Genomic DNA, 19231 nt, shown 5'->3' with positions numbered 1-19231 from the left:
CTGCCATGCTATCCAGTCAGACAGAGCGAGAACAGAAAAAGAAATGAGATTGGCATGAAATTCTGGTTTTAAAAGCTTGACCTACACTGGCACAGGTGCTAAAAGTTACACTTACTTGGCCTTACTTGGCACACACACACACACACACACACACACACACACACACACACACACACACACACACACACACACAAACGTTCTAACTTAAAAACTACTGAGAAAACCAGCCTGCAGAAACAAAATGATCCTTTTCTGACCGCTGTGCCAAGAAGTGTTAAAAGCATCTTGAGCCTGTCTAATTTATGATAACTGTCATAATCTATCCTCCGCACCCTTGTATACTCTCAGTCCTCTTGTGAAAAGTGTTAAGTTGTTATTTTAGTAACAGGTGACTCAATGGCTGTCAGCAGGAGAAAAGACAAGGCCTTGAAAATATTCTGGTGTGCAGTTTCATTTCTGCTTGTGCCATTTCCTTGCATCTCCTCGCAGATCTGCAAACACAGCGTCAGTTTTGCTTAAGAGCGTTCCTTTCTGCTCGTCTCACATTGTCAAGGGAAAAATAGTTGGAGACAGACTGAAATTTTGGTACAAGAGATCAATGCGCAAAGAACTGTTGCTGCTCAGTAGTCTCATGGAAATATTCCCCTAGACGAGAATGCATCATTATAATGGATACACACAGAGCACTGTGGTACACGAAGTGTTCAGTTTGTTTTTTACTGCTAAAAAATGTGCACTTTAATGAGCCGGCTTATTTCTTTGTGAGTGGAAGCAATCTGAATGACAATGATGTGTGTCTTATGTTGCAAATGCAGAAGTTACATCATTTTAATTGTGGTGGCAAAAAGTGAAAAAACTTCTTTCCTTAGTTAAAATTGGCATTTGGGGGCATTTTTTCTCTATGATATTGATAATATATATTTTTTTTTTTTCAGCAACGCAAGCTTGGACAGGACAGGTTTAAGTTGTCACCCCTGATTGAAAGTGACACCTCTCAGTCTGAAACACCCACAACTTGTCGACTATTAACACACATCCCAAAGTGACAAAAAAACACTCCTAGGCAGTCAAGGAGGACCTGAATGAAACTGAGCTCCAACGTGGTTCCAGATGTCTGATAAAAAGTAAAAAATTGATATTTTTATTGCTTTTAAGTTTGGTTTTTGAAGACGTAAGACCTTCTTAAAAGACCCCCTCGCCCATAACAGCTGTGAGTGGGAGAAAAAGATAAGATCTTTCATTAAACAGTGGCAATTCTGTTCACACTGGGAAATGGCTTTAATAAGAGGGTGTGTGAGGGGGTCAGAGGTGAGTCAGGAATGGATTTGGTCCAATTACTTGGCCTTCTGGGAGCTGCAGTGAACTGCTGCTGATGCACTGAAAGGGAGAAAATGGAAAAATGCTACAATTATGAAGCCATTGTGTGCCTTTAGATTCTGAGGATTAACTGAAGGGTTGTTGGTACTCAAAGCTTTTTTTAGGAAGCTGTCTCATACTACATCCAGCGAGACCCTGATGATGATTTTACCAATTAGTTTCCTCACTGTAGTTTAATTTAATGAGTTCAGTTCAGATGGGTTTGGTTTGGTTGGAGGAAAGATTTACAGTTTCTAAGGCACAGAAAATAATTCAAATATTGAGCTGGTCACACCAGAAATAAATTAATTTCAATGGACTTTGTGGAACGTGTGTTTGGATTAATTTCACCTCCTCGAGCAAAGAGTTCTGCTTTGGTGAACTTTGATGTGCAAATTCGTACCTTTGACCAATGGCAAATCATCTTCACCGTGCTGAGCATTGAGGTGACGGAGAGCCCGAGAGTCCGAGAGTCCAAAGGAGTCGATGTTACAGATATACATCTTTTGGATAAAATGTATAAATTTAGCTAAGATGATGGGTTTAACTGACTTTTATTAAGCTCAACAGCTCAAAAAGCTTTATTTTATAACCATAATAACTTTGAATTGAAAATAAAGAGAACAGTAGAGAGAAAAAAAGACTAGAGGTTATCTTTCAGCCCCACCCATTTTGAATTGACGTCACTTTGCGCTGTGGCTCCTACGTAAAGCACATTTCCCTCAGTTACAACTGCATGAAGGTTATCCAGTGCAACCTTCCGTTTTTTTCATTTTTCATTTTGTACTCCATGTGTTGAATATAACTATTACCAGGAGCCATTTATTTGCCATGATTACACACAGCCAGTAATAACAAGGTCAGAGCAACAGTGCCCTAGTAAGAATCCCTGATGATCAGACTGTAATAATGAAGACCTCCACAGAGTGACCACCTCTACCTATGCAGATAAAAAAATAAACAGCAGAGTGGTTTCACACTATTATTTTTGCACACACGCGCAAAGCAACAGAGATGTCATCTTTCTCTGTCCCACAAACACTAACACACACGCCCACATGCACAAACACACCCACTGTGTTTTACATAAGAGACCCCGCGGAGCGCCAGTGCGAAGCAAACACGAGAAGGTGTGATCTGGCCCTGACCCCCGGCTAAAAATGGAAACATGGATCCATGCTCCTGTCACGCTTCGATTCCAAACCTCTCGTTCAACACATTAAGGTAGAGTGACAACACAGACATCAGCCAGGGTGGAAGACAGCGGGAAAGAGGGGAACGAGAGACATACAAGAAGGAGAGTGGAGCAAAAGGAGGGACTTGATAGCTGTAGAGAGCAAATGGGTAAAGAGTGACAGGTTGAAGAGTAAATATAAATTGCACTCACACGTCCTTTATGCATCCATTTTTATTCTTGGATCACATGTCACCAACTTGTAAGGTAGTCATTTACAACCTATCACCAGATAAAAGTGGAATAAATGAAATCCCTGAAACCAGACTCCCGACAAATATTGATGTGTTTTCTGAGAAGTGGTTGGGTAAATCTGTCTCTCTGTCAGTGCCGACTCTACATATCCACTGAAAACAGAAATACAGTAATTTGCACTGGAGATACAGTCGTCGAGTAGAACACGTAAAATGAATACAAGAACGATTGCGGTTTTTCATTTAGCAAGCCCATTTCACATGGGTGACTCACGATTGACATTTACTGACACATTACTAGATCATCACGGAGGCTGCTGACTCTCGGGAGTACGCAACATGACGTCTTAAAAAAGGACCACACTGATGGCTTTAGATTTTTTTTTACAGCCATTAACCACACACATATATTTTACATTTCTGCAAAACATTTTCGAAAGTATCCAAGCATTTAAGGGTGCTTCTCCACCTATTAGACAGACACTGCCATGTTTTCTGGGTTTGACCAGAAAGTTGCAGAGAAACTGATTTGATTGTCCTTGTGAAATAGGCAATGCTTGGTGACACAGTGAATATCTGCAGGTTGTGCAGTGGTTACCATTCACTGTGGCTGGTTTTGTTAATGGGAAAATGGAATCAAAGAGGAAAGCTTTGACGGCGTTGCTTCTCATTCTCCATCGTTAAAGGAAATGATATGATGTAGCATGGATGACCTTTTATTCATTATTCAGGCCATTGAGCACTATAGCAGCAGACAAAAACATCAGATCTGTGTGGACCGTTAAGACTCTAACCTTCCTCAAATTAATACAATGTCATATTTATGTCATGTCTTTCATATGGTTTTTGTGTGTTTGGGGTTTGACTGGTGCTCTTTTAATTGCGTTAAGTTTTTTTTTGTTGCATCTTCTTCTGTAGTGGTTTATTGTGTAATGACTGGACAATTTCTAAATTTCACAGTAGTCTTCAGGTTGAAGAATGAAAATGCACATTCATTTGCATTTCCTTTTGCAGATTTTCTGGAAATTTGGTCTAAATTTGTACCAGATTTGGACAGGAACTTTACTTTTAAAGTGAATGATTATGAATGCAAACATGTATTATATCCATTTTTAAAAAGGTTTAAAAAAGATTTAATGGACAACAGAGTATACAATGGGGGGTGGCCGTGGCTTGGGTTGTCTAATAATCGGAGGGGTGCAAGGTTCGATTTCTGGTGTCCTTGGACAAGCTACCAAACCCCAAATTGCTCCAGACGGCTATGCTATCAGTGTGTAAGTGTGTGTTTGGGTGAGCTTAGTATAATCGTGGGCGCTTTGGACAGGAAGTGCTGTATCGCTCCTGATGAGCAGTTGGCACCTTGTCCTCTGCCATCAGCATATGAATGTGACAAGTGTTGTAAAGGGCTTTGAGTGGTTGGTTGACCACAAAAGTCCACAACTGAAATATTAAACATACGGTGCCTTGCTATTGCTACCTGAAGAACCGGGCGTTAATGGGCTAATATAATAGCTTCCTCCATTATGGCCTCTTCGTTCTCTCTCTTCCTTCAAAGGTCAGAACCATCAAGACCGTTTGCAATTCCTTAATGGCGGGTTCAAAATGTTTGTCATAAATGTCACCAAGCCTTTAAAGAGGTGTGTGTGTGTGTGTAACTTCGATGACTAAGACGACGGTTTGGGTCCGTCTATTCACAGTTATTTTTAATTGTGAAGGCAAACTTTTCATAGCCTTGTCCTTTTCCGTGATCTATACCTATTCTTAACCAAGTAGTTTTAGTTACTTGTCTATAGAGAAAACTCATATGGATTATTTTTTAAATTATCATAAAGGTCCTTTTGGAAGGCAGGTAGGTATTATGACGTATTGCTATGTCATCAGGTAATCAAATTTGAAAGGTAAATACGAAGTCTGGTGATAAAATATAGTTATTTCACAGGTTAAAAAATGCAAAATCACTGGTATCATAATCTACTAATTTAATTCCAGAGAAACTAAAGAAAGCTGCCTGATGAATAAAGAAGGTCATAATGCTGCTGCAGCAGTTAATGGTAAGTGATAACAAACCTGTATATGTGTGTGAGGGTGTGAAAGAACTACAAGGAAAGGTTTCCCTCGTCTATAAGGCAGAAACCCTTTAACAGAGTGCTACTTATTGACAGAGTGCTGATCTAATTATGTAACTTAATAGTATGGATTCAGAGGAAGTCGGAGACAGAGGGAAGGATCCACTGTAAAGCAACAGGGAGAGAGAGGGAGACTGAGCGAGCAAACAAGTGTAAGTGTGTGTATGTGTGTGTGTGTGTGTGTGTTAGTGGGCAAGTACCGAGTGAGTGGGTGCAAATGAACGAGCGAGTGCTTGTGTGTGTGAGTGACCGTGAGTGAGTGAGTGAGTGAGTGAGAGAGAGAGAGAGAGAGAGAGAGAGAGAGAGAGAGCAGGAAGAAAGTGAGAAAAGGATCGAAAGGCGAGAAGAAGAATGAATGGTTGGAGAAAATAGAGAAGGAGGGATGTGGGTGTGAAAACAAGAACAAACGGACAGACAGGAAAAGATGTGGCTGGAGAGAGATGGAGATTCTCATGGGAACTGGCCTATTTTTCAAATGAATGCATACGAACACAGAGCTGCGTCACATTTATGCTCTGGAACAAAAATGCCTAGCCCGAATAGGTACGCTACAGATTGCATGTTCTGATTTAGAACTACACACACACACACACAAAGCACGAAGTGTAGTATCAGCAGATGTCTATCATCATCACAGAATGAAAACACACTTTACTCTGCCTGGCTGACCCCCAGAGAAGTGAGAAAATGAACACGCGGCAAACACAAGGCAGCAATAATGCAGCAGCGACAAACAGTTAAACACTGCTGTCACAACCCGGCTCAAGGCTGGGCAAAGAAGGAGAGAACACACACGAGTTGTAACTAAAAATAGGTTTTATTTTGCATAACTAAAAGAGAAATGAGGTAAATTCAACCAAACCAAAGTACTGGGTGGAAGCCAAGGGAGAATTGATTGATTGCCTCCAGCTTATATATAGTCTTACCACCAGACCAGGTTAACTGAGTCTTGCCCCAACTCCGCCCACCAGGCTCTTGGAGGGAGAGACCTGCTCAAAGGGTCGTTCTAGGCAATGCACGAAATTCCCCCAGAAGCAATAATAGCTAAAAAACACAAGTAAACAACGTATGGCGGGCAATACGCTCCGAAGATTCTCTGCTTCTGAAACACTCCCGTGGGATTTGAAAAGGCACGGATCGCTAAGCCAAACCGTGACGCAGCGTTATAAAAGCCGTGCCCAGTGGAATTCCAGGGTAACTGTCAACATTATACATCCATATATCATCCACCGTATTGATAAGTCTGTGAGGATTTGTAAAATGGAAGTTGCAAGTTCTTTATTCCGTTTTTTGAACAACAAGACTTGTAATATTAGACTGTGCTGAAATGTCTCCTTGCTGGTTGTTCTCACACATTCAGATTCATTACCACTTTTTCCGTATCAGTTAACAGGCGGCTGTTAAAATATAAATATTTGTATTATTAAATCATTATCATAAATGTGTGACAACTAGTTGACTATTGGCTTCATCGACTAGGAAAATCTTAAATTGGGGGCAGCCCTACATATAAGAGGACATATAATTCCATTTCTTGTAAATTTGCTGACCGTAACTTACCCGCGCTGTATGTTAACACCTTTAATGTTTAATATCCTCAGTCACTGCACCCCTGCTCAGGCCGGAGTTGGGAAGAGCAAGGCTAGTAATTATGTGAGTACACTAAACTCTGTGTACTTACACAAATGATGAAGGTGTGAGCTACCTTCCCTAAAGGGTGCAGACAAAACTAACAAGAGACTGAGAGAGATGTCAATCAAGCACAGTCTGCACACACCCACAGACCTGAGAAGACATCTACTCAGACAGCATAAGTGAAAACACCTGTGTGGGTGAATATAAAATGGCATCAGTCTTTCAGTCTGGTTTACATTTTGCTTTCAGTTCTTTATATACATGACTTTGTGTAAGATCTGCATTTATTTAAACATCTATTATACACACTGTAAATGCCTCTTGATCTAAAGAACAAGCATGCTTCACAAATGACATCCTTACTGTGGATTAGGCAAATGAGATGTTTGTGTTGAAGTGAGGGTTGTATGTGCGTAATGTCGTTCTGTGAACATTTGATTAGAGGGAAAATTAGAATATTTCTCATTAAAGATCTTGCTGTGACTCCATTGGAGACAGTGAAGGAGGTTGGAATGATTAAGCTGCTTATGAACGCTTGAAAACATACAAACACACACAGTAATAGATTGAAAAACAACTCTGTAGGTTTGGGCATATCTCTCGACATGTGCACAAAACACACACACACACACACACACACACACACACACACACAGTAGTGGGCTCTGCCAGCTCCTTGCAGGTTTGCCAGCAGAGTGACCATGTAAAAACTGGTGTTTTGTGACATTTCCAACATGACATTTGTCTGTGGGACCATCTGTGAGGGCCAACTGGCCAGTATCAGCAACAAAACATGTAACTGTTGTGACAGCAACACACAGTCATCATCATATCATATCATATCATATCATACATCATAAAACCACAAAAGGCATATTTGTTATTTTTCTTCTTTTTGGTCTTTTATAAAATAAGGAAATGGAATTAATAACATAATACTTGTCCTGTACAATGTTAGCCAGCTACCTTCCTGGTGTTAGCTTACAATGACAAAAAGAAATGCACAAAAGCTTCTTCCAACAGTTGGAAAACTTGCTGAGGGAAATGGGAAAGAAAACAATTAACCATCTGTAAAACAAAGACCCCAGGCAGTATCCTGACTATGTAACTACACAAAGACGCTACCCATCAATGGCTGGCCCTTGTCGGTCATTACATCCCCCCCAAAAAACTGGGTTACTTACTGATCAATAACTGCTTCTTACTTCAGGGCGCCAAGCAGTGAGCAGCCTACTGAAGCAGCTGTCTCGCCAACTTTACCAAATTTCCCCTCTGGGATTCGATAAAGGCTCTTACTTCATCTTGGCTGGAACACCCTGAACACTTCCCGTGGAGCTGGGCGTGTGAAACGTGGTTAATGTGTCAACAATCCGCAGATATTTTTTGTCAGACCTGTACTTTCCACCAATTACTTCCTAGTCCCCCTCCTTACTGGTGTAATTTGGGGCCATGAACAGCAGCAGAAGTACAGACAAGACAAAAAGCTGACTGCAGCTAATAAAAAGCCTTATGATTTATTACTCTGATGACAGGAATATATGTCTAAAAAAAAGATGCTTGGGGAAAGTTTGCAGTGTGAGTGTATGCAGAATATATACATGCATTGTCTATATATTCATTGTGTATATGCACAAACCCTTTCAAGCTGCTTGTTACAAAATGTATCAAAGGAACAGCGAAAAACCGAATGAAAGAACAAAGGAGTTTTTCTTCCGCAGCTCCTGTACTCAGTATTTCTTGTCCCTTTTTCTGTCTTCCTTTATAAATCTATCTTCCCCTCTCTCAGCCTGTCATCTGCCTTGATCCCCCCCCTCCACGCCTTCCTCCACCTCATCACCATCAATGTCATCTCTCCCTCCACCCTCTTCTTCCTTCCTACCCTATCTATCTTTTCTTCCCCTCCCCTCTCCTGCTCAATTAATCTCTCTCCATCTTCTTTTCCCCATCGCTTTGTCAGTGCAATCCGCTGACCCACCCTGACAACACACACACACACACACACACACACACACACACACACACACACACACACACACCAGTCCCCACCAGTCCAGGGTGACCTTTATATGTCAGATTATGTGGCTAATTGAATCAAAATGATCTGGTGGCTAATGTATCTAATTTGACCCACTGCTATACCACATTTTTCCGCATTTCTGACAGAACAACAGAGAGGAAAAGGTGGATAAAGCAGAAGAAAAAAGAGTTGAGAAAGAAACCCCAGCAGTGCCATCACAGAATGTATCCATCTATTTATCTATGTAATCTGTACACCCATCCATCCCTTCATCCGTTGGCAGACGGTCAGGCGGGGAGGCATTCAGGGACACAAACTCATGCCGGCAGAAAGACAAGTAGAGCAGACACACCACCTGACACTTCTTTGGTTCCTGAGAGATGTATTATTGACAAACACATCTCTCATCACATAGGCATCTCTGACAGGCCTATAGTGTGTGAGTGCAGGGAGGTTATTCATATAACATCCAGAGAGAGTCCAGAGAGTGTGTCTGACATAAAAGATCAACCCAACGTTAAAACCTAGTGTCGTGTGTGATCATGCGTATGTACTCGCATAGCAGTCATGCCGCATATTATTCCATAGTTTTCAGCACGTACCATGTCTGATCACAAAGAAATCCTTTAACAAGCCCCTTAGCCAGTCAGTATTTACAGGTGTGTATATGCTACGCTGGGTGGTCAGCTAGCTACCTATTGCACCTTTTTAACCATGTTAGTGGCGTTTGAATGGATTGCTATGACATTTGGTACACACATTCATGTCGCCCTCAGGATTAAATGCCATAACTTTGGTGGCTCCTTAACTTTTCATCTAGCGCCATCATCAGCTCAAACCTTCAATTTCCTAATTAGCATTGACTATTGCAACATGTTAAACTAAGATGATGGACATGGTAGAAATTATACCTACTACTCAGCATATTAGCATTGTTATTTTGAGTGTTTTAGCATGTTGACATTAGCATTTAGCTCAAACCAGTATGAGCTGTTTTTGATAAATACAATTCATGAAAGCCTTGTTACCAAATAAATGGATTCTGTCCACAGATACACATATTCTCCAAATATAGACATTGCAACTGTAGTGAAAGGTGAATGTATTGCTGGTGTCATGTCCATATGACTATGAACAAATTCTAATTATTTTTTGTATAAAATGTAAAAATAGGCGAGACCTCGACTCTTGTCTGAAGCCTTGCTGCAACCTGCCTGAGACACGCAAATACTATTTTTTTTGTGGGGTTCAATTGTCCAGTTTTGTCCAATTGTCCTTGTATTTATCTATTTATTTATGATTATTTATCTTTTCATCTTGTGTAAAACATGTATTGTCGCCTGTTAGAAGACGTTCTGTGAGAAATCACAATATATTACAATCTATTGAAATATATTGGATTGTAACCTCATATCGTGATACGTATTGCCAGATTCTTGCCAATGCACAGCCCTAGTATTCTCATGAGTATTCCACTGCTCCTAAGCTGTGCCGCAGTGCTCACAACAACACTTCCCTTGAGATAAATGTTGCAGTCTAATGATAGCATCAAACTATTTCATTAACAAGGCTTGACTGCCTTGTGCATAGCAATGTTGAGTGCAGGTAACCACCCAGTTCCACATGTTGGGTTGCATGTTGGTGAATTCCCTGATTGTCGTGTTTTACTGTTCATCTGAAGTTGTCTGCATAAATGCATGTGATTAAAAAGCACACTGCCACCACTGAGGAAACTAATTTGCATTCAAGTATGTGATGTGGACCTGCACCAAGTGTAATCTGCAAGCAAGTATGCAGCTGAACGAGCACTGATCATCCAACAAGCATCACTGAGTGAATCTGCTGTTGATCATTGCTATTCGGAACGTGGGAATATGTTGGAAAAGAGTGACTTGATCAACTTGAACTGATGACATTTTTAATTGGAAGAACAGTGTGGTTCTCCTGAGCTAGTACGACAGTCAATGTGAGTAAAAAGAAAGAAAGGATCTGAGAAGGGTTCTGGTTATGGTGAGCGACCGCTGGATTCACACCACTCCCATCAAAGTGGCCTGGCTCCATCGCACCACCTGCTCTATTTCACATCCTCTATCACAATTTTCTCATTCTGACAGTCCGCCAGCCTCTCTGTGCAGCCTCTCGCTTTCTGTGCACCTGAGCCATCCAATTAAAAACATGTCTGACCTACGAACAGGAAAGGATTGAGATTAAAATAGTGAACTGAACCTTTGACCCAGGTCAACTAGGTCAGTGGTTTCCAACCTCTTTCCTTAAGGGACCTCTTTTCTATCATATAGTAAACGGACAACCAATGCTGTAATGACATTTAATTGATGTTTCATGTTATATTAAAAACTGTACAATTTATCTAAGTAGTGTGTGTAAAACGAGCTATTTGGATTAATTATTAGACAATTCCCTTCACATTTACATTTGTGTCCCCTTATGAAGCTTTGGCAACCCCTAGTCAGGGTCCCGATTTTACAAGAGTTAATGTTATGCTGTATATAACACTAACTAAAACAGACATTTATATTGGCCAATATACAAAGTTCAGGCATCAAAATCAGGAAGGAAATAATGTTATTTGGACATCTCTATCAAAACCTCTTAACTTATGCACCAAAGTCAACAGCCTTAACTAAAACTGGAATTTGGCGGATGTGTTGGGTGAGCAACTTTGACTAGAACAAACCGAGAATGATCTTACGGTATCCAGTTCTCATAATACATGCACATGTACATAAGCTGAGTCTGGCTGTCCACGTTCGCTGCCATTTTGCTAGAATCGTGCTGGCTGAACAAATTCAAATCACGGTGACATATCAGGAGTCCTCTCAATTATCTGTGGTATTTGACAGACTGGGAGTTACATATACAAACATTTCAGCAAGTGAGTCAGATTTGAAAGGGCAGATCTGTGAGAAATGTGTTAGCTAACTGGATCATCAGTTGAGCTGGCTGTTCGATTACAACTCCAGTTTTGCCCTTATTCCCTTGCTGACAACCAGAAGGGCTCACTTCTTGTTGGAACTTTTACTTTGAGGCTTACTGGAGGGAGGACTTCAAGTGGGACAATGTGCTAATATGCACTCAAATGTACCCTTTGTTTGAGCATATTTGACAGAAGAAAAAAAAAATGGTGAAATCCATCAATCCGCACCAATCCGTCGAGCTCCCAACTTGAGAAAGCGGACTGTTAGAGCAGAGTGACAGGCAATATGTGCTTTTTCTAGTTTGGTTTGCATTTTTTTTTACCAGGCTGCCAGCTTCTCCCACTGCCCTTTTCTTTCTTTCTCTGTGCCAGCCCGGTGGTTTAATCAGGGAAAGCAGCTGGGGACAGGCAGAGTGGAGCTTGTCTCTAAGCCCGGCTGATTTACTGGCTCCCCAGACCTTCTTTATATCTCACCGGCTAATAGGGCTAGCCTGCCAGCTTCACATGGGAACGAAAAGGCAGGTGGTTAACAGACAGGCTGGCAAAGTATACAGAGGTAAGAAGCACACAGGATGAGTGACATCAGTGCTGGGAAAAAACACAGAAAGCTGTCCAGAATGACTAAAACATATGGTACAGACGTGGATTGAAAACTAGAACACAGATAAAAATACAATCATGCTATCAATTTTTGACACTAGTTCAATATTTAGTTATTTTTTCCTCACTCCTCACCTCGGATGCTGTGTCCCAGTATCATAATAAATACTAATTTTACAACAGTGTGTACAAAATATTTTGTCATGGTATGGTGTTTTCCAGTTAGTATGCACGAAATCCATATACTTTTCTTTCTGAAACTTGCAGGAAATGATGTAATACGGACATCAAACTATGACACGGAAATGCATGCAGTGTTTTTTCCAAAGGTACTTTAGAAGTAAAGTCCTCTTCACTTGCACCAGCCCAGACTCTGCTGTCTGCATTCTGATCTAGATCCTCAACTTTACAACAACGATGTGATGAAACTTTGTCTAAAAAATAATACGGTAAATATCTTTAAAATGCAGTCCTGTGCACAGATTAACCATAAAAACAGAATTTACTTCTAAATTTGCAATTTCGATTGGACATTATCGAAATACTTGAGTACAATATGTTTCAGACAGTTGGAGAAAAAATAAAAAAACTTATTCACACCAGTTACAACTTGAATTCCCACATACTGGATGGTCTTTGAGTGGATGCACTGTGGATGGAGTTTGAATCTCACTGCACAAACCACATCTATGGTTCTTCTTGAAAGTCCACATCCATGGTCAGTATACACAGATGCTTTCACTCATTTTCCCTGGCTGGACCTCTCCTCATGCTGCTTTCATTTCATGTCGGACAAATGGGAAAGTTGCAGCATCACAAGACAACTCAGGGCAGTTGTGTGACTGCACTGTTGGTCATGTAAGAGAGAAAATTGTGTGCATAAAAAATATAAAGCTATAGGGACTAAATGTGGGTTCAATTACATTGAAAATGAATTGTTGTGTCTCACTATTTGTTACTATAATACTGGTGTTCCATGGACTTATACCTTGTATAATTACCAGAAAATCTCTGCTCACCTTCAACCTGACTGGAGATCTAATTATTCAAAATAAGTGTAAACACCTATGTAGGAGTGCAGTCTGTTTAACATCACTCTGATACAGCTCTAGTAAACTTACATAAGTGGATACAACTTTTCTAAGCAGTAAATGGTGCAAAGAAAACAAACAGCAAACAACTCAAACTGAGAAACCATTGTCAACAATTGATTGTCAGCAGGATGAGGTCTTTAATGTCAATTCTGAAGGATGTAATTATCTCCAAAGGATGCCACAGTGGGTATTTTTGCAAATGAAAGGGCAATCAGATTTCGTTGTGTAGACCAGAGACACATTTCAATGGCAGGTGAAAACATAACACACTGCTCAGTTTAAATGGGCCACTGCCGACACAGATAATCTTGCAGGCAGACCTTTCCAGAAAGACTAGACTGGCAGACACACAACTCAGAGAGACAGAAAGGCGGATAGGGACAGAGCTGTGACAGATTTAGTTTGTCCCCTTTGCTGTTCAGGCTGTTAGCGGGAGATGAAGATGAATATACAGTAGGAGAGGCAGACAGTCAATAGACAGACATTGAGTGAGAGGGACAGAAATAAGTATTTAAAGAGATGTGTGACGGATGCAGCGCACAACCACAGCTGTATATATATATTCGCCCTCTTTTGCGTCTTTCCATCCATTCAGATCCCAACATACACGCATGCATATGTAATTGCCCATACCTTCAGTCACACGCTTCACTGCAAATGCACACATACATCCAAGTGAGCGCACATGACGCACACATACACACAGGTGCGCATGCGCAGACCAAAAAGTCCATAGTGTCACATTTAGCGCATTAAATCACACATGCATGCAGGCTCACTCAGCCGTACAGGCGCACACTTATCCTATTGCTCTCACCTCTGATGGTTGCTAAGCAACAGCACATATCCACAGATTGTTTACAGAGCTTGTAATATAGTTCATCTCAAAGGGGAGGTGAGACAGAGACGGATGACACAATCTCCTCGGATAGAGAGATAAAAAAGAATAAAAGAGGAGAGGTGCTCCTTCCTTTCACAGGCAAGTGGGCAGTAATGCGATGAGGCCACTGGTCCCTGGTGTATGATGTTATGAAAGATGAAAGAAATGGTTTTGTGATTGAATACTATGCTTCTAAACCAAATACATCTGTCTAAATCACTCTTGTTTTGAAAGGGACGGTAGGTGGCACAGAGATTCAGTGTCATGTATCGTCATTGTTTTGATTAAACCTCAGGGCCAAAGAGATAAAAACAGACTTGAACTTTCCTTTTCAACGGCGACACGATCTAGTAACAGGACACACACACACACCAGTTTGATCTATGGTACAGATAACTGACAAAGTCAAACAGCCTCAAGTGGCACAGGTACATTTTTTTGTGATTTAAAATACATATATATTCCTATTTAAGTATATAATATGGTTTTTTTATGTTTTTAATGGGTCTCCATCATGAGTGTTTAGACTGAAAACAGCCCTGGGATGTTGATGTGGGTGTGTTGCTTCAGTTACGAGTAAAACGATGAAATACCATCCTGGAAGGCGGATTTGAGTAACAGATCCATGAGTCTTATCAGATGCTAAAACACAGCACAGGGGTTTATAATGAGACACGATTTTACAGCTCTGGAAAGGTATCATGGCAACAATCATTTTATCCACCCTCTCAACAATAGGTAAAAAGTAGGTGACATTGTTTTGGTGGAAAAAGTTGGGCTAAATGAAACTTTTGCTGGTCTCATTAAAAAGGAATGAGAGTGCTGCATTTTTTACAGGCAGTTTTATTGTCTGTCTGAACATGACATGTTTTCTTTGGTCTGAATTATAGTGGAAGAAATTGTTGTTGTTTTTTTGCACCTGTGCTTTTTTAGTTGTTTAATGTATTTAAACATTAATCTATGTATGTATTCTCACTCCGAATGAACTGATTTTCAGTTTGCCCTCGCACTGCAAAGTAAACTGAACTAAACCAGTGAAACCTCTTGTGACATGCTTGGTATGAATATTGCCTCAAATCGATAACCCGCTCTCCAACTGCACTGACACTGATCATTTCTTTTCCTGGCTATATATTGCAATGAGGTCAACATGCACAGCACCTGACGCCATTGTTCAACTGATCTACCACAGAGGCAGGACTCCAAAACAGAGTGGGTGTGACTAAAAACATTTACATTTATGCAAAAACTATTATTTCTGATTGCTTTTGTGACTCCATGTGCCACGCAGATTAGACTCAAATGTCCTTTTTAAATCCTGCAAACAGAGAAGTCAGCTAAAACTGTAATTGTGTGAATTTTGAACTTTGAAGACTAAACAGTAGAATGCTTCTTAATTATAAACAGTGACTGTCCTTGGTCCATTTAATCCTATTTTATGCTGACGATTACAGACTCCATACTATAGTTTTGAAAAGTGTGTTGTCATGGCCCACCCGGGAGAGTAATCTGGACCTGTGCAGGACTACAGAAGAAAAGTTTGGTGATGGTTTCACTCACATGACCGTGTTGATTCCTGAAAGCTGCTGGAACATCTGAAGACCACAGCCCACCAGGAGGGCTCGGCGAGTCGGGGGGTAGGTCAGCATCCGCCAGATCACTGGGCCATCTGGAGACACAAGCAAAGGCACAGCAGAAATTAATTTCAAACTCAGCACGACTTCACTGTGAAAATTACAGAGGCATTAATAGAGTTTCATTCGAAAAATGAGCTACCCACTATGATCAGAACAAGACCCCTGATGCTGCAAAAGTATGGCTTTTTTTATGTGTCTGCTCCCTTACAGAACGGAGAGGAAGTACATGACTGTACTTTAAATATAACGCTTCTGGCCAAGTCATATTCCAGTACATAAACTTCCAAAAAACCACACCCTATTGTTTTTAGACTTTGTTTTTTTGCATAAATTAAACAAATACCATACAATGTGTAAATAACTGAGCTTCAGAAGGGATGGTATGTGGATTTAGTTAACTTTGGACAGAATCAGGCTATCAGTTTCCCCTAGTTTCCAGTCCTTGTGCTAAGCTGAGCTAACCAGCTGCAAGTAGTACCCTATAAAGGACCAGTGTCTAAGATTTAGTGGCATCTAGAGGTGAAGTTACAGATTACAACTCACAGTCACAGTACAAGACATTGAGGCTTTATTAGCTCCGAGGATGCTACACAGTAACTCTGACCTCCCTAGTGTGCCGGAAAAATGTTTAAAAAAGAATTCTCTCTTGAGGGCCTTGAGCCTTTTGTTCTTTTCAGATGGTGGATATCTCAGTTTGGGATGAAACTAATATTTGATGCCCTGGCTTTGGCCTTCGCCGAGTCCCACTTGGCTAAGCAACAGAGCCAGACTGTGGTCTCCAACGCACACAGGCAAGCCAAATCCTTTGGGAGGAGAAGTCTTAATAGGATGAGAGTGGGGCTGGACAGGCATGGAGTTGTCAGATAAAGAGGGAAGACACACACGGTGCCAAGAGATCAGATAAACAAGCCTGAACACACACACAAAGGAAGACACAGGTAACACATACGACTGTGTGCCAGGATACACAAGTGACTATGCAAACACAAGCACATACAAACATATCATAAACAAGGATGCATGAGCCTGCACATATGAAATTAAACACACACACACACACACACACACACACACACACACACACACACACACACACACACACACACACACACAGCCTGATTATTTGAGAGCAGCTGTGTGTGGGAGGACTCTGGACTAGTGAACATCTCCTTTAGCTGTTTGACAAGGCAGACCAGACTCTAAACGGAGGCCCCTGCTGACACACAAAGACACTTAAGCGTTCCTTTTGACGGCCACCTGCCAGACTTCTGACAGGGACATCATCATGTTTGATTCCTTTCCGATTCTGATATGCTAATTAAGCTTTTTCAACTTTCACCGATTTGTCCACATCGTCGCCGCAGAAGCCACTTCTAGTCCTTTTAAAAAGACGAGGGGCAATTTTCCCCAACGCACTCTGAAGCAGTCAAATAGATAACTTTATGAGCTGTAATTTTCAGAACATTTTGCAATTAGCCTCAATTTATGTTATTCAACTAGAAACCCATATGAAGACCATTTACTCATACAGTGCTGTATCCATTTTACAACACACTAATATCAATGACCTTTTTGGGGGTGGCAGTGGCTCAGTCCGTGGGGAACTAAGGATTGGGAACTGAAGGGTGGCCGGTTTAAGTCCAGCACTAATCATAGCATTTGAGTGGAGTTATTATACTTCAATTAAGTTTTAGTTTAGTTTTTATTAGTTTCAGAATTGCTTTTATTTTATTTTTTTCATATAATATGGAGGTATTTGTCAGGGGCAAGATTTAAGGAGTTTTGATATTACTATATAAACACATTAACTCACAGTCACGTAGACATTCCAGTCTCAATAAATATATGCACCAATGCTTGTTGTGTTAACAAATGAAAAGAATATTTTGACCGAAAACTAAAACTTTTTCTTTATATTTTTTGTAGTTTTTATTGTTATTTTATTGAAGTATGTTTTTTTCACACCTAGTTTTAGTTTCTAGTTTAGTTTTAGTGAACCATAATAACCTTGGTATGGATTGTGGTCTGGTAGCTGGAGAGGTGCCAGTTCACCTCCTGGGCACTGCAGAGGTGCCCTTGAGCAAGAAACCAGACACCAAAATGTTTGGGCTGACTCTCGCACTAATAACAACTCTGACACTGCAAACAGCTAAATTATTTAGGACATCATCTGTTCCCAAAAAATTGGATGATAGTTTGTCTACTGACGGGTCTCCAACTTTGATACCACACAGAAATGTATCACAAAATTAGCATAGACTGGAAAACAGAGATAAATTCCCACTAGAAAGCATGTGGGCTGTATATATAATTCAGTGTCACTGTAGGAAGTAAACAACAAACAGCTAAGGTAGGTAATTCATAGCTAATTAAAATATACAACAGGGTAGCATTTTGTCTAGTATTGGTTTTACAGTTTATATATAAAATTAAATTATATGCAGTACTTCCAACCAGGGATCTGCTAGTTTCCACAGTCCCAGATGGCAGCCAAGACGTTAGTAAAGTATAAATCAGTAGCAGTTTTTACTATTAACAACCACTACTTACTGTATGTTACCATCCACCCACTCCACACATCCGTGCATTTGTAGCTATAGTGAAAAAAGGATAAAAGCTCTAGTTTGAGGGTAGTAAAGTCAATAGCCAGCCATATGAGATTGAAAAGACATACACAGTTTAATGTAGTTATATATTCTTTATATTTGGATAACATCATTAGCTTGGTTTAGATTAATTGATCTGTTCGTTTTCTCATATGTTGTCAGTATAATATTATGTTGACCGTTTGAAGAGAATAGTGTCATTGTGCTCTTGGATTTTGTTGCACTTTATTTTTCCAACCTCCTCTTTGTGTCCTGTCCCGAGGTTCTCGGAATAACACGAAAGATTATTGTTTGTCAGGCGATGTCGTAGTGATGTCATCGTGGATATTTGGGATTGGACTGATCTAATTTTTGACAAAAATCCTGTGGCACAAACTTAGGACAAGAGTTGGGAAGACATGGGATACGGGATCAGGCATGGGGCATCTCATGAAAGACACTATCCAACTGCATCATGGGAAAAGTAGGATTTAGAATTTTTGGAGTGTGACCTATTCTACAGAGAAGTCAGGACATCTCAACCTCTGCTGCACAGATTTTGACCATTCTTTTTCAAATCTTTTTATTGTTTATTGATACTGAGTCTGCATTCAGGTCATGTAACCCCTAAGAAATATTCTGGAAAAATACCGTTAAAAAATACAGTTAATAGAAGCTGAGTAAGTACTTTGAGGTTTTAGTCAGAAGTGAGTATGTTTGTTTCAGCTTTCTAAGTCAAGGTTTAATGTGAAGCACAGCTCTAAACATCAGACAGTGAAGAGGAAGTGATGCGTTTATGGGCTGAGCCATTTCCATGGCACTAACCTGGTGGAGTGTGATTGGCTGATCCCTCGAGACCAGAGCAGAGGACTGTTATCTGATAGGGCGACAGGGAAATCAGGATTCCTGGGCCAAAGTCAACTATCAAGAGAGTGGAG

General features: G+C 40.5%; 1 protein-coding gene across 1 annotated transcript in view; it reads right to left on the bottom strand.

Moving 5' to 3' along the window:
* Positions 1-19231, bottom strand: part of LOC127358623 (proton myo-inositol cotransporter-like) — a 64708-nt gene that overhangs the window by 9431 nt on the left and 36046 nt on the right. The window contains exon 4 of the mRNA XM_051391864.1: positions 15632-15740. Within this exon, the coding sequence (XP_051247824.1) occupies positions 15632-15740 (109 nt within the window). The remainder of the gene's footprint in view (positions 1-15631; positions 15741-19231) is intronic.

This window comes from Dicentrarchus labrax, unplaced genomic scaffold (assembly GCF_905237075.1).
Source record: "Dicentrarchus labrax unplaced genomic scaffold, dlabrax2021, whole genome shotgun sequence".
Lineage (NCBI taxonomy): Eukaryota > Metazoa > Chordata > Actinopteri > Moronidae > Dicentrarchus > Dicentrarchus labrax.
The sequence above is the reverse complement of the archived record's forward strand: the minus strand, read 5'-3'. Positions and strand labels throughout refer to the sequence as shown.